Raw genomic sequence first — 13,362 nt, 5'->3', positions numbered from 1 at the left:
TCAGGTACTACTACGGCTGCTACTTAAAATTCCTTTTAAATACAACTCTCCCCTGCTGCTCTCCGGTATTTGTTAGGGGGGATTTAGTTGTAATTACATTTTGGCAATCTAAGCAAAAATAGCCTTGCAAGGCAAGGCTGAAATACTAGCTGCAGGCTCCTTTTATCCACAGCGCATTTAGCTTCTTGCAGATGACATCACTTACGGCTTTAGTCCTGTTGTTGTGCCCAGCTGCACGTCGTGTCCACCTCTGCTATTTCATGTACTCGCCCACTTCTCGCCTCTGATGCCCCACGTCTAAGCTGGTGCTGATGAGTGCAGGCTTGCTATTAAATCTGAAAATGCTGCAGTCCTGCTGTGTTCGCCCTTAAATACGCTTTGCGAGTGAGCTGTGGAAGAGCCCTTCCCTGGGGAGCTGTTCCTCTCCTCCCGCTGCCACCATGGTTGAGATTTGGAGGAACTCAGCACTGGTTCCTCTTGCTCAGACTTGAAGGGAGCGAGCTGGCTGAGGCGTGGAGTTGGTCCTATTTAAGGCTACAACTTCTCCTGAGGTCAGAAGCAAAGCAGTGTTCGATCAGTGCCAAGCACTGGGTTTGGTGCCCCCCTTGGCTTGGAGAGGGGTGGAGCCAAAATGGTTTTTTAGCAGGGCTTTTGGGTTGTGGTCTGCAGTGTCCCGATAATAAGAGTGGTGAAAAGATAGCTGTTGGGTTGTCTGGGGGGGGAAGGAGCCTCTGTCATGCTCAGGAAAAAGGTTTCAGATCCTCTTCATTCAGGAAGCAAGCCTGGGGCTGTGGGAGCCCCAAATCTGCGGTGAGTCATGACCTTCCCTGCTTTCCTCATCCTGAAGGCTTTGTCCATCCTTAAACTTGTTCAGATCCCTCTGGGGGAACTGGCAGGGCTTTGAACCCCTTCGAGCGCTGCAGTCCAGCCCCGGGGATTTTCTTTTCCCGGGGGATGCTGGGCTGTTGTTGCAGGCTCGTGGGCCCTGGGTGTCTCTGGCTGTGGCTGGTCAAGCAGAGGCTGATGGCTGGGCTGGGCTTGGCTGGGGGGCTCGGGGAGCGGTGGGGGGGTTCCGCTGGATGTTTCTGAGCTGGAGCTAAGCAGGAAATGTGCTTCCCAGCCCCCAGAAAGAAAGGAGTCCCCAGTTTTGGAGGGGAGCACTTGTGGGATGCTTGGAGGATGATGTTGCCCTGTCTTAGCGCTTCTTGATGGGATGTGGGCGTGTGGGGCTGATACTGGGCTGGGGCTTTTCCTCTCTCACTGTACCCCACCAGCTCCGGACAGGGTGACCTGCAAGGTGTTCCCCCACCAGTTCCTGCAAGTCACATCTGCTGCCTGAGGCCTGTAGCATCCCAGCTGCTGCTTCTGGTTTTGGCCTTGTCTCTGGTGTGGGGATAAACCCCACGGACGTCCAGAGGGCAAGTAAAATCACTGCTCGGGGATGGTGGAGAGTGTGGTCTCGGTCACGTGCTCCTGGCAGGCTGGAAGAGCTCATCCCTGACTGAGCTCACATGGAAGAAGCAGGAGCTCTGCGGGGCGGGGTGAGGTGGGTGACAGTCCCTGGCCCTGTTCAGAAGCCCCTTGCCCTGGGACAGGCAGCAGGGCGAGGGGGAGCCGGGAATAGCAACAGGCAAAGACAGACCGAAGCTCATTACTTTTGCTCCTTCTGGGGGAGGGAGAATGCCCAGGGCTGAGGACGTGTCTGGTGCTGTGGTTTGGGCAGCTGACAGCAGCTCCTGGCTCTCACAGGGCTGGAGACACCTGGCCAAGGCAGCCTGTCCTTGCAGCCGCTGTGGTGCTGGGGTGGGGACCTCACTGTGGGGTGGCTGGGGGTGACAGGAGTGCTGTGCAGTGCCGTCACTCAGCAGCAAGAAGGCTGTGCCCAGGAGGAGTTACAGTGCCTCAGGACATGGTCAGCTCACCCAGATCATGGTCACAGGGCTGCCCCCCCGTGGGAGGTGACCCAGGTAGGCGGACAGGGAGGCAGGACGCAGCCTTTGCCAGGGCACTGTGGGCTTGGCGAGCTCCTCTGTGCGCCCCTGCCCAGGTCAGTGGGCACCGTCCCTGCCTGCTTCGAGGTGCCAGCCTGGAGCACCAGATCTGCCTGGTCTCGGTGCTGAGGGCATCATGCACTTTCTAGGGATGGGGCAGGAAAAGCCACCTTGCAGAGAGCACGGGCAGGCGGGCAGAGTTGGAGGGTGGCTACTGGCCATGACCAGGCTGCAGGCATTGAAGAGGTGACATCTCAGCTGCTGGGTGTTTGCCTCCCTCCTCCATCTGTGCCCGCAGTGCCCTCACCTCTAGCAGGCAGTGCCAGGAGCCAGTGCTGGGCAGTAACCAGCTGGTTTTCCCTCAACAGCAGCAGAGGCAGCCGGCGCTGGGACGGTGATGGAGACACAGCACATCCTGGAGCCAGGCGCAGGTGGTGTGAGCTGGACCATGGAGGAGCAGACCATGCCGTTCCTAGGCTGACCTCCCACATCTCCTCTGCCAGCAGGGACAAAGCTGCAGGGGCCTCAGAGGTCAGTGAGGGGCACGGGGGGATGCGGTGGCGATGGGATGGGGGAAGGGGACTGTGCTTGACAGAGATGATCACGTGGGAGAGGGAGTCCTGTAGTGATGCTCATAGAAGGGGGGGTGCCAAGGGGCACCCGTTCCTGAGGGGGTTTGGGTGCCTGGTGGTCCAGAGTCTTCCCACCCCAAGCTGCTTGCCAGGGAGCAGGGACAACAGTTCAGCTGCCCTCAAGAGGCATGGCCAGGGCATAAATGGAGGGAGGAATTATCTGCTCCCGATCCCTTCCGTGGCTCCATTGCTGCCCTGGGAGTGGGGGGCTGTATCCGTGATTCCTGCCCTGTTACCACCACTGCCATGGTGGGGGATGCCAGGGGCCCCATTTGCCCTGGGCTTGAAACTGTTAATTTACAATGGGGTAAATCTGCCAGCGCTGGTGCATGGCCAGCCAGATGCCCGACTCTGCTCCAGTTCACCTTTGTCTTGTCTCTCAGCACACTTGTGGGGTGCTGGGGCAGGCCTGCACAGGTGGCACATCCAGCCTGTCCAAGAGGGGTAACCCCGTCAGCAGGTGCGCAGGAGTGATGCCACGGAGGCTCAAGAGGCTGCTGCGGGCTTTACTTCCACGTTCAGCGCAAGCACAGCCACCCCACATCCCCCCCTCCCACATCACCACCACTGCTGAGGGGTGCAGAGCCCCGCCACCCCCCGTCCTCCTCCAGCTTGACACCAGAAGCTGCCGTGCCCGCAGGGATCTCAGCGGGCAGGCTGGTTTGGGGGCACCCAGCCCCTGGCACTGGTGATCCCAGCAGCAGGAGGGTGGTGGGAGCCTGCGGGCATCACGGCGGCAGGTACAGCTTGGGGTCCCCGGGGAAGGGCAGGGCGGGTGCCTGGTTGAAGTGAGCCATAAGGAAGATGCCAATGGTGCCGCACACGAAAAGGGAGGCCATGATCAAGAAGCAGACGCGGTCGATCACCCGTCCCACCAGGACCCACTCTTCGCTCTCCTGCCGACAACACAGGGAGCAGGGTGAGGGCTGTGCCCGCTGTCCCCATGTGGGTCCCTCTCCCCCCTGGCCCCAGCTCACGCTGGTGAAGTCGTTCTGCTCCCGCGTGGCATTGGCAATATAGTTGCAGGCGTCCACACAGGCACGGATCTCAGGACCTGTCTCCTCCAGGCTCTGGCAGAAGTCCTGGGCACCGCCGCTCTCCAGGCCACGTCCTGCGGGCAGCGGAGCCGGCACAGCAGGCACCAGTGAGCGCCTGCGCACCTGGCCATCACCCAGCCTCGCAGGGAGGTGCCAGCTCCCCGGGGGCACTCACCAATCTTCTCCAGCACAGTTTTCATCAGCCCGTCCCTCTCCTTCTGCTTCTCGAAGAGCAGCTCAGTCCGGGCTTTCCAGAGCATGTACTCGTCAGCTTTCACCATGAGCCCCAGGGAGCTGCGTCTCCGGGTGGCTCGTGGTGGCCCCGGTGTCTCCTCTGGCATGTGCATGCCCAGGTAGCGGGGAAGGAGGTGTAGGAATACCTGGGCACGGCATCACCCATGGGGACCTGACCCCACACGCAGCTCCCAGGGCACCCAGTGGGTGCAGTGGAGTCCCCTTGCATCTCCTGGAGCATCCCCATGAGGGAGGATGCTGGGTGTGTTGGCACCTGCTGTTCCCCAGTGTTTGGAGTGGCTTGGAGGGGACTGGTGGCACAGTGCAGTCCCTTGGGGACATCTGGGGAGTTCCTCTTTGTGCCAAGACTTGCATTCAGATTGAGTTGTGCCCGCCACCCTGCTCTGCAAGGGGCATGGCCTCGATCCCCAAATACCCACCCCATTCTCCATGTATAAGAGGTAGGGGGACATCAGCGGGTACCTGGCGCACTCTCTGAGACATGGAGTGAGTGTTGGGCGTTCTCAGTGAGACGTTGAGGACGATGACAGCATTCACCACAATCACCACTGTCACCACCATGAGGAAGGTGAGGTACCTGGGGAAGGGGCACGAGGCCTTACATGGGGCTGCTGAGCCACAGGTTATGGACACGTAAGGTCCTTCTCAGTGCCCTCCTGGACTGGAACCTGGAGACCAGCAGTGGGATGCAGGCACATGGTAGCCCTGTGCCAGCCCTGCTGGGGTCCTGTCCTGGGGCACTGGCTACTGCACAGCACCCTGAGACCCTGCTGGCATGGTGTGACAGCAGGGCTGGCACCCCCATCCCCATACATCACTTACTTCCCGATGAGAGGCACAGCCTGGGAGGTCTCGGGAACCTTCTGGGCAATGAGGAAGAGGAAGACGGTCTGGGCCAGGAGGACATTGATGGAGACGGTGCATTTCTGCCCACCCGCTGCCAAGGAGGGGAGAAGGCAGAGGTTGGCACAGCGCAGTGGTGTGGGCATTGCCCTCCTTTGGCAAAAAGCGCCTACCCCAAAGCTGAACTGGCCAAGTGCTGCCACGAGGCGTTAACTGTGCTGCACCTGGGAATTCACACCCCAGATATCACAGGAGTGGGTGAGAGATGGCACTGCTGGTCCCCAAGCACAGAGGGAACAAAGAGCCCTTCCTCACCTGCCGCTGCCCTGCTGGCACGTCCCCATGCCCCCCGTGGGCACCTCACCAGTGCCTACCTTTAGCAGGCAGAAAGTAGACCAGCACAGCCATGGCGGAGATGAGGACGCACGGCACGATGATGTTGATGACGTAGAAGAGCGGCTTGCGCTGGATGATGAGGTAGAAGATGACCTGCTGGTACTGGATGTCATCTGGGGTGAAGTGGTCCGAATTGATGATCTTCCGAGCGGGGCGGTGCTTGATGGCCCACTCACCGTTCTCTGCCGTGCAGCGGTGCCACGTGAGTCCCACTGCCCTGCCGGCGGTACCGGGGCTGCTAGCCCCCTGGCCGAGGGTGGGGAAGGGGAGGGCTGGTGCTCGGTGTGGGCCCCACAGTGCACCCAGGATGGGCAAGGTGCAGGGAAAGGTGCTAGAGCCGCTGGGGAGGGAGATGAGCACTGCGGAGCGTGCCAGGGTGCCTGGGCAAAATACCCCAAAAAGCTGGTGGAGGCGGCAGCTGGGCACCGCTGGGGCACCTCGAGCCCCTCGGGGGCTCCCAGGGTGAGTTATGTGTGAGGCTGGGGTCCCCCCATCTCCCTGTCCCCGGGGTGCCGTGGGGGGAAGCTGAGTGTGACGCTGGCTGACGGCGTGCTCTTCTCCCCTGCCGTCTGCGGGAGCGATAGATTTTTCCCAATCAAGATCGCAGCTCGGCCCGGTAATGAAAAAATAAATCTCGCTGCCCGAAAAGCATTTTGTTCCTTCAATATACAATTAAAATGTGATGGAAAACGTCATCGTTTGGCCGTGACAGCCACATTCCCAGCATCAATCAAGCTCTCAGGAGCGGTGCTTTCCAGGAGCGGCTGCCAGGCAGTGAGAGCCCCAAGCTGGAGGGGGGTTAGAAAAACAAATCTCTCCCACACTCCCGCTTCCACTAATAACTTAAGTATCCATGTAACGGCGGGAGCTGCTAATAGCCCCGCAGCCTTGCTGCTGGCAGCTGCCGGCGTAGCACCAGGTCCGTGGGGTGCCCCCCGCACAGGGATGCTCTTGTGCCACGGTGGCGGCTGTGGTGTTACCTGTGAAAGCCTCGGGGTCGATGAAGATCCACTCCACGGTCTGGCCTTCCTCCACCGTCAGCAGCAGGTTGATTTCGTTGGCGCTGTAGGTCTGGGACCTGGGGAAGGATTATGGGGGGGGTGGCAAAGGCTGGCATGCGCCGGGTCACGCCAGCCACCTCCAGCCCTGCTTTGGAGTGCTTGGCTTGGCCAAGGTGCCTCCTGCCACCGAGGGGGTGCCAGGGGACAGGAGGTGGCACTTGTCTGCCCTGGGGCAAAGGCGGACATCCCATGTCAGTCCCTTGCCTCCCAGCAGGACCTGCCAGAAGGCCCTGGGGCCCGCGCGTGCCCGGGTGGTGCTCACTGGAAGACCATGGTGCAGTTCTGCCAGTCGAAGGGGAAATAGGTGACATGGATGGCACAGGCGCTGCGGTAAATGGCGGGGGGCAGCCAGTAGATGCTGCCATCAGGGGACACCAGCACGTTGGTGTACAGTGTGATCTCGAACGTCCCGTCGATGCTGGGGGAAAGAGTGGGATCAGCCTCAAACCGTGCCCGGGGGACAGCTGCTACCCCCTGTGTGGTGATATGCCCCCATTGCCCCGTCACCTACTTGTTCTCCAGGACAATGTCGGGCAGCCAGACCATGGTGGAGGGCACCCGCAGCAGCTGGATGTTGTCGTATTTCTTGGGGTCCCACCGCAGGCGATAATCGGACCATTGCTAGCGGGAGGGGAGCAAAGGGGGGGGGTGTCATGGTGCTCCCCAAGGCGGGGGAGCTTGTGAGCTGCCTGTCCCGTGCTGCTCCCAAAATGGGCTCAGTTGGGGGCACCCACAAAAGGGGGTGCAGGTTATGGTGCCAGCCCTCCACGGACTGCCACCCTGAGATGCAAACGTGGCCTGGGGGGGGCCTGCCTGGAGGTAAGGGATCTCACCATCTCGATCCAGACGTTGGTGGTGAGGGTCTCCTCCCGCTCATTCTGGCAAGGAAGGAAGTGGGGAGATGGCTTTAGCGTCCTGCCCGCCTCTGCCCGCTGCCCACGTGTGGGGGCAAATCCCATCCCGCCGTGGGGGCTGGAGGGGGTCTCTCACCAGGGAGATGAGGTTGGTGAGTGTGAGCTTGAGGTGGACATCAATGATCTGGTCCCCATGCAGGGCTGGGCGCAGGTGCCGGTTGTAGTTGACCATGAGGTCCTGGAGCAGCTTCTCCTCCTGGTTCCTGCAGCCCACACCTGGGGAGGGCACATGCCATGGGGGCTCCCTGGCGTGGGGACAGCAGGGCCATCGATGTCCCCAGGACCTGCTGGCGGGGGTTTGGGAGGGGGGGCACGGGGTGTGCGTGGGGAGGGGGTGCCGACGCCTGTGTTACAGTGGGTGTGCACACATGGCTGTGCGTGCCCGACGGTGTGTTCAGTGTCACAAGCCAGGGGGTGTGCACGCCCCCCACATCCCCCACCCCACTCACCCCAGGGACCCCTCCAGGGCAGGACACGGGGACAGCAGGACACCAACATGGGGACACCCCTGTGGGACAGTGCACGGCGCTGTACACCCACGGGTGACAAACCCCCAAGGGCAAGGGTGAGGGGTGACCGGGTGCCCCCCCAGGCCTCCCCCCGGTGCGGGCACCCCTTACCTGCCAGGGCACAGAGGGCGAGGAGGAGGCCGAGGCGGCAGCGCATGGCGGTGGCGTAGGGGCTGGGGCTCTGCGCAGCCGTGTGCTGGGCCAGGCGCCCGCTGGGACGGGACAGCTGTCCCGTGCCACCGTCAGCTGTTCCCAACAGCCACGGGGGCCGGGGAGGGACAGGTGACCACCCACGCCCCCCCGCCGACGGGGTGATGCCAGTTTGCTGGGAAGCTCCTCTGGCATTTTGTGCCGGGGGGGGTGGAATTGGGTCTAGGGGCTAAATGAGCTCCGTGCCTCAGTTTCCCCATGTCCCCTCCAGAGGGGTGCATCTCCCTGCAGCGGAAACCCAGGCACCCATGGGTTATGGAAAAGGGGTGCCCCCCTGCAAGGACCCCAGCAGTGCCCTGTCCCCCCCCACATGGGGAGAGGGCAGGCAAGTCCCACCCCGTCAGCCTGGGAAGCGATGCCGTTCTTGGGGGTCCAAATTCTGCCAGGCCCTGCGGAGGGGGACCTGGGAGGGGGGGTGAGATTCCTGGCTCAGCAGAGAGGATGTGACAGCTGTCCCAGGCCACTGGTGCGGGGACATCAGCTGTGGCCCCTGAAACCAGAGCCCCGGTGTCCCACTGCGGAGCTCGGGAAGGAGACAACCCCTCAGCCCCCTGCCTCGCGCTGCAGCATGGGGTGTGCCGGGGTGGGGGGGGTGTCACTCGTGGGTCTGGCTGGGGGAGTCATGAGGACAGGGGGGGTGATGTGGGCACTGATGGCGTCTCTTCCCACTGCCGTGGATCCACAGGGGATGGTGCCATGCTGGGGGGTCCATCCCCTTCCCCAGTCCATCCTGTCCCGCATGCCCAGCCCAGTGGGGGTGGCAGGGCTGGTACCACCACATCCCTCCTGGAAAATGCCCCTTCCAGCCACAGCTGAGGACCACCATGCTCAGGACACCCAAGAGACCCCGTTCCATGGGTGGGCATCACCCTCCCTGGCACACATGCAGCACTCAGGTTAGGCACCGTGCCCAGGGGGGACACCGAGAGCAGCCACCAGCTCAGCACCCCGTGGTGAAAAGCACCCAGCTTTATTTTCCCAAGCCAAGGTGGGTGAGCAGGGAAGAACGGGGGGCTGGCACATGGACCCCACCCCCAGACCCTAGATGAAGCGCTTATTCTCCTCCCGGTAGTCGTAGGGGTCTCCGGCGAAGGGCAGCGGCGGAGGATGGTTGTAGATGCCCATGAGGAAGATCCAGAGGGTTCCCACCACCAGCGTGGGGGTGATGAGGAAGAGGCAGAGGCGGTCCAGGGTCTGAGCCACACGGTTCCAGTTGTCCTTCTCCTGGGGAAGAAGCCGGGACCCAGGCAGTGGGGGGCACAGCGGGCATAGGGAGCCCCCTCTGCCCTCCTACGTCCATGGCCCCCACCTCATTGTAGCTGTTTTTCTCCCGCATGTGCTGGACGATGAAGTTGGCATTGTCAACGATGGGTTTTATGTGCTCGTAGAGCTGTTCCTCACCTGTGTTCACGAGCGCCAAACCTGGGGGCGAGGAGGGGGTAGTGAGACGGGCTCCGAAGGGCTGCCACCCCCGAAGACCCCTGCTCCACCACTCTTGCCCGTGTCCCCATGGAGGGACCAAGGCTCACGGGCGGGGGTGACGCGGCTGGCCAGCCCATGCCGCTCTGACTGCTTCTCGAACATTAGCTCGCTGCGGGACTTGACGCTGAAGTACTCCTCCGCCTTGGCGATGTAGCCAGCCGAGCTGCAGCGCCGGATGCACGGGGCGCCCGCCGGGCTCTCGGCCGGCTGCAGCATGCCCAGCAGGCGTGGCAGTTTCTCCAGGAAGACCTGGGACACAAGAGGTGGTGTCAGGTCCCTCGGCTGCTCCCTTGGTGCAATGCTGCCTTGTCCCCACCTTCTGCCCCCAAGCCGGGTGTGCAGCTCCTTAGGGCAGCACAGATGGGATGCTCCAATGCAATGCCGGGTCTGCGCTGTCCCGTGCTCTCCGTGGGGCACGGTGCCACCCCTGCACCCACCAGGTCAGCCATCCTCAACTTCCATTTCCGCATCCCCAGCACCCCCGCGCTCACCTCTTTGACCCAGTCAGACATGATGTGGGTGCTGGGGGTGCGGAAGTGGAAGTTGAGGACCATGACGCAGATGATCACCACAGCCGTCACGAGCAGCATGATGAAAAGCAGGTACCTGTGGGGGGCACAGACCTGCGGCTGGCATTGCCACAGGGACTGGGCACAGGCAGAACTTCCCTCTGCACCCCAGGGACCCCACGATATCCCTCCTGTGCCCAGTGGCACCCAGGACTCACTTGCCGATGAGGGGGATGGCGTGGGAGGTGGCAGGCAGGCGCTGGGAGATGAGCAGGAGGAAGACAGACTGGGCCAGGAGCACCGAGATCACCAGCGTCATCTTCTCACCACCTGGAGAGGTGAGCTCAGGGCAAACCTTGCCACAGGTCCCCCTTCCAGTGCCCCCAGTGCCGGGATTTCCTTTCCAGTGTCCCACCATACAATGCCCCGTATAAGGTTTTCTGTTATTGAGGTACCCCAGGGTCACATGTGGGGTATCCTGTGCCTGAGTGTGCCCCAGCCAGGCTGCCTGGCTGGGATGATGGTGTCCTGCACAGGAATGTCTCAGTACCAGGATGTCCCTGTGCTGAGCATTGGGGTGTCCCCATGTCCCAGGACATGGAGGTGCCCCATGGGGTGACCCCCATGCCTGGCACTGGTGCCATGGGGCTCACTCACTGTCAGCGGGCAGGTAGAAGACAAGGATGGCCATGAAGGCAATGAGGATGCAGGGTGTGACGATGTTGATGACATAGAAGAGCGGCTTGCGCTTGATGATGAGGTGGAAGGTGATGTCCTGGTGCTCACTGCTCTCAGGGGGGTTGTCAGGGTGGATGTTCTTGCGGGCCGGGCGGTGGATGATTTCCCATTCACCGTTCTCTGCCAGGGCACAAGGCACAAGGCATGGCATGGGGGGCTCCCACCATGCCCATCCTCACCAGCCCCACCAGCACCTGGTCTCCCTGTCCTGGATCTGGGTAGCTCCAGGCCTGGTGGGATGGGTGCCAGGGTGCCAAATCCCCAAGTACTTGGGTGTCTCCATGGCAGAGTGCTCCAATGCCAGGGTACCCTGAGTCCCATACAGGGTGCCCCGCTGCCACAGGGCATGCCAGAGAGAACAAGCATTACCCGTGAAGCCTTCAGGGTCGATGATGATCCACTCCACCGGGTAATCCTTGCCGGTCTCTGGGTCGCTATCTGTCTTCAGGTGCATGTTGATCTCCAGGGCACTGTATGCCAGTGAGCTGGGAGGGACAGGGGGTGAGGGGCTGTGCCTGCAGCTTGGTACCCACCACCCACCTGCCCTGACCTCCAGCACGATGGAGTTGGGCCACCGAGTCACCTGCAAACCCCCAGCTTGCTACACCCCGACAGCAAGGGAAGGTCCTGGCAGCAGCGGGCACTGCGGGGGGCTGGGATCCCCACCTTGGTGCCCGCCCCTGCCCTGCCCTGCCCCAGCCAGCCCCCCACACCTGAATTTGAGGGTGCAGTTCTGCCAGTCGAAGGGGAAGAAGTCGACGTTGATGGGACAGGTGCTGCGGAAGATGGCGGGCGGCAGCCAGTAGACGTAGCCTGTGTTGTAGACAAGGACGTTGCAGTAGTAGGCGATCTCGAAGAGCCCATCGTTGCTGCACCAGGAGAGAGCCAAGGTGATGGCGGGGCTGGTGAGGGGCCGAGCGAGCCCTGGGCAAGCACCAGGCACAGCTCAGGGGGTTTGGGGAGGGAAACTGAGGCACAGCTCACTTGTTTTCCAGGACTATCTCAGGCAGCCACAGCATGTCCGGCGGCAGGCGGAGCACCTCAATGTCCCCAAAATCGGACTTGTTCCACTGCAGGCGGTAATCGGTCCAGCCCTGGAGGGGGGATCCCCGGGTCACCCCCTCACAACTCTGGGCCACCCCGTTGCCTGTGCCTTAGGGCACAACTGATGCCGTGATGCCTGTCCCTACTCACGTGCTCGAGCCATACGTTGGTGGTGAGCGTCTCGTCCACCTCTTTCTGCAATGACAGCACAGGGCAGTGAGATGCCAAGGCCGTTCCCAGCAGCCATCCCCCCAAGCCCAGGACCTCCAACCCTCACCAGCCAGGGTTTGGGGCAGTGGCCTCAGAGCCCCCCCCACCCAGCCAGCCCTGGGGGGGACACATGGCTCAGGGGCACCCCGCAGCAGGCACTGCTGGCTGGGGCTCACCAGTGAGATGAGGTTGGACAGAGTGAGGGCCAGGTAGACGTCGACGACCTGGTCGATGGAGACAACGGGGCGCACCTCCTTGTCGTAGTCCCTCTCCTCGAAGAGGTGGTGTATGAGCCGCTCCTCCTGGTTCACGCAGAGCCCGCCTGGGGATGTGGGGTCAGGCAGACTGGGGTGGGAATGGGGGGGTTGCTGGGCCCAGTGCCACCCCGCAGGGATGCGAGGCGAGGCGGGGTGGTGTAAGGATGGAGGGGACAGGAGCAGCCCAGGGTACCACATACTTGTGCTGCACGGGGGCACAGACACGGGACATGCAGGAAGGACAGACGTGCAGGGGCACACGGGCATGGGACAAGGAGATGAGCATGGACGCAGAGGGACACAAGGATACAGACCGAGCACACGCAGGGACGCACAGAGACGAGACACTGGAGTACAGGCATGGTGGCACTGTGCACGTAGGTGGATGCGGACACAGAGGCACACGCGGACATGGACCCCGTACATAGATGGAGACGGACCCAGTATGTGCAGGGGCACGTGGCCGTAGACGCTGTGTCACTGTGCACGCAGACAGGCACACAACAGGGACACGCAGACACAGTGACACTGTGCACAGACAGACGGACACACACAGAGCCCAGGCAGGGACACGGCTCCTGGTGGCACAGCCAGCACAGAAGCGCAGCGGATGTGCAGCGAGGGGATTCTGCTAGGCAATACCCAAAATGCAGCCTTGGGTGCCCAGCTTGGACCCTGCCACCATCACCCCCCACCGAGCACATCAAGGGGACCCAGAGACCCCCACCAATGGGGCAACCCCGTGCCCAAGACCCCAAGGCCCCGCTCACCTGACAGCACCAGCGCCCCGAGCAGGGCCAGCTGCCCCGGCAGGTCCCCCATGCAGCGCCCACGGTGCCCTCGTGCCGTGCCAGGCCCTGGCTCCCTCCCCGCCTGGCCTGGCCGAGCGGATGTCCGGCTGCCGGCCGGAGCAGGAGATGGATGGTGCCAGGTGCCGAGGGGGAAGGGTGCCGGCACCGGATACCCGCTCTGACCGACCCCCCTCTTCCAGCACCCCCGCGCCCGGAACAGGGGAGACGGGCAGGCGCAGATGGCCTCGCCGGCCCCGCGGGTGTCAGCCCATCACCCCGCGTCTGGGCACCCTGGCACGGGCGTTGCCGATGTCCGGTTCCCCACGAGAGGGAGGGGTTGGTACCCACCGATGCCCGAGCACGGGGGTGGCAGCTCCCCGGCACTGGCCGCTGGCCCGGGGGATGCTCAGCCCCTGCGCTGGCAGGAGGTTTCCTGTGGGTCCCCGGCGGGGCTGGCACCAAGGGTGGGCAGCGCTGATGTGC

General features: G+C 62.7%; 2 protein-coding genes across 2 annotated transcripts; both read right to left on the bottom strand.

The window, feature by feature from the left end:
• Nucleotides 1–3,187: 3,187 nt before the first annotated feature.
• CHRNG (cholinergic receptor nicotinic gamma subunit) lies at nucleotides 3,188–7,983 on the bottom strand. The gene is given in 13 exon segments (XM_075418174.1): nucleotides 3,188–3,519; nucleotides 3,601–3,734; nucleotides 3,836–4,040; nucleotides 4,378–4,492; nucleotides 4,738–4,852; nucleotides 5,133–5,336; nucleotides 6,135–6,232; nucleotides 6,478–6,633; nucleotides 6,727–6,836; nucleotides 7,049–7,093; nucleotides 7,206–7,345; nucleotides 7,750–7,933; nucleotides 7,936–7,983. Coding segments are annotated over 13 exon segments (1,722 nt in total). The 3' UTR covers nucleotides 3,188–3,351.
• An 831-nt stretch (nucleotides 7,984–8,814) lies between these two features.
• CHRND (cholinergic receptor nicotinic delta subunit) lies at nucleotides 8,815–12,981 on the bottom strand. The gene is made up of 12 exons (XM_009931227.2): nucleotides 12,859–12,981; nucleotides 12,008–12,153; nucleotides 11,772–11,816; nucleotides 11,562–11,671; nucleotides 11,291–11,446; nucleotides 10,947–11,062; nucleotides 10,497–10,697; nucleotides 10,058–10,169; nucleotides 9,822–9,936; nucleotides 9,378–9,579; nucleotides 9,158–9,270; nucleotides 8,815–9,072 (listed from the first exon to the last, which is right to left on the bottom strand). Exons 1-12 carry the CDS (start codon nucleotides 12,908–12,910, stop codon nucleotides 8,890–8,892), a joined length of 1,551 nt encoding a protein of 516 aa, XP_009929529.2. The 5' UTR covers nucleotides 12,911–12,981; the 3' UTR covers nucleotides 8,815–8,889.
• Nucleotides 12,982–13,362: the final 381 nt, after the last annotated feature.

The sequence above is a fragment of the Opisthocomus hoazin genome, chromosome 4 (assembly GCF_030867145.1).
Source record: "Opisthocomus hoazin isolate bOpiHoa1 chromosome 4, bOpiHoa1.hap1, whole genome shotgun sequence".
Lineage (NCBI taxonomy): Eukaryota > Metazoa > Chordata > Aves > Opisthocomiformes > Opisthocomidae > Opisthocomus > Opisthocomus hoazin.
The sequence above is the reverse complement of the archived record's forward strand: the minus strand, read 5'-3'. Positions and strand labels throughout refer to the sequence as shown.

Excerpts from the sequence above, each read along its gene's own strand:
- CHRND (XM_009931227.2), bottom strand. The coding sequence starts at position 12,910 with ATGGGGGACCTGCCGGGGCAGCTGGCCCTGCTCGGGGCGCTGGTGCTG. Across the intron at positions 11,447-11,561 it reads GAGATAGTCCTGGAAAACAA|CAACGATGGGCTCTTCGAGA; the intron begins GTGAGCTGTGCC and ends CTCCTGGTGCAG. Across the intron at positions 9,937-10,057 it reads GCCATCCCCCTCATCGGCAA|GTACCTGCTTTTCATCATGC; the intron begins GTGAGTCCTGGG and ends TGCCCCCCACAG.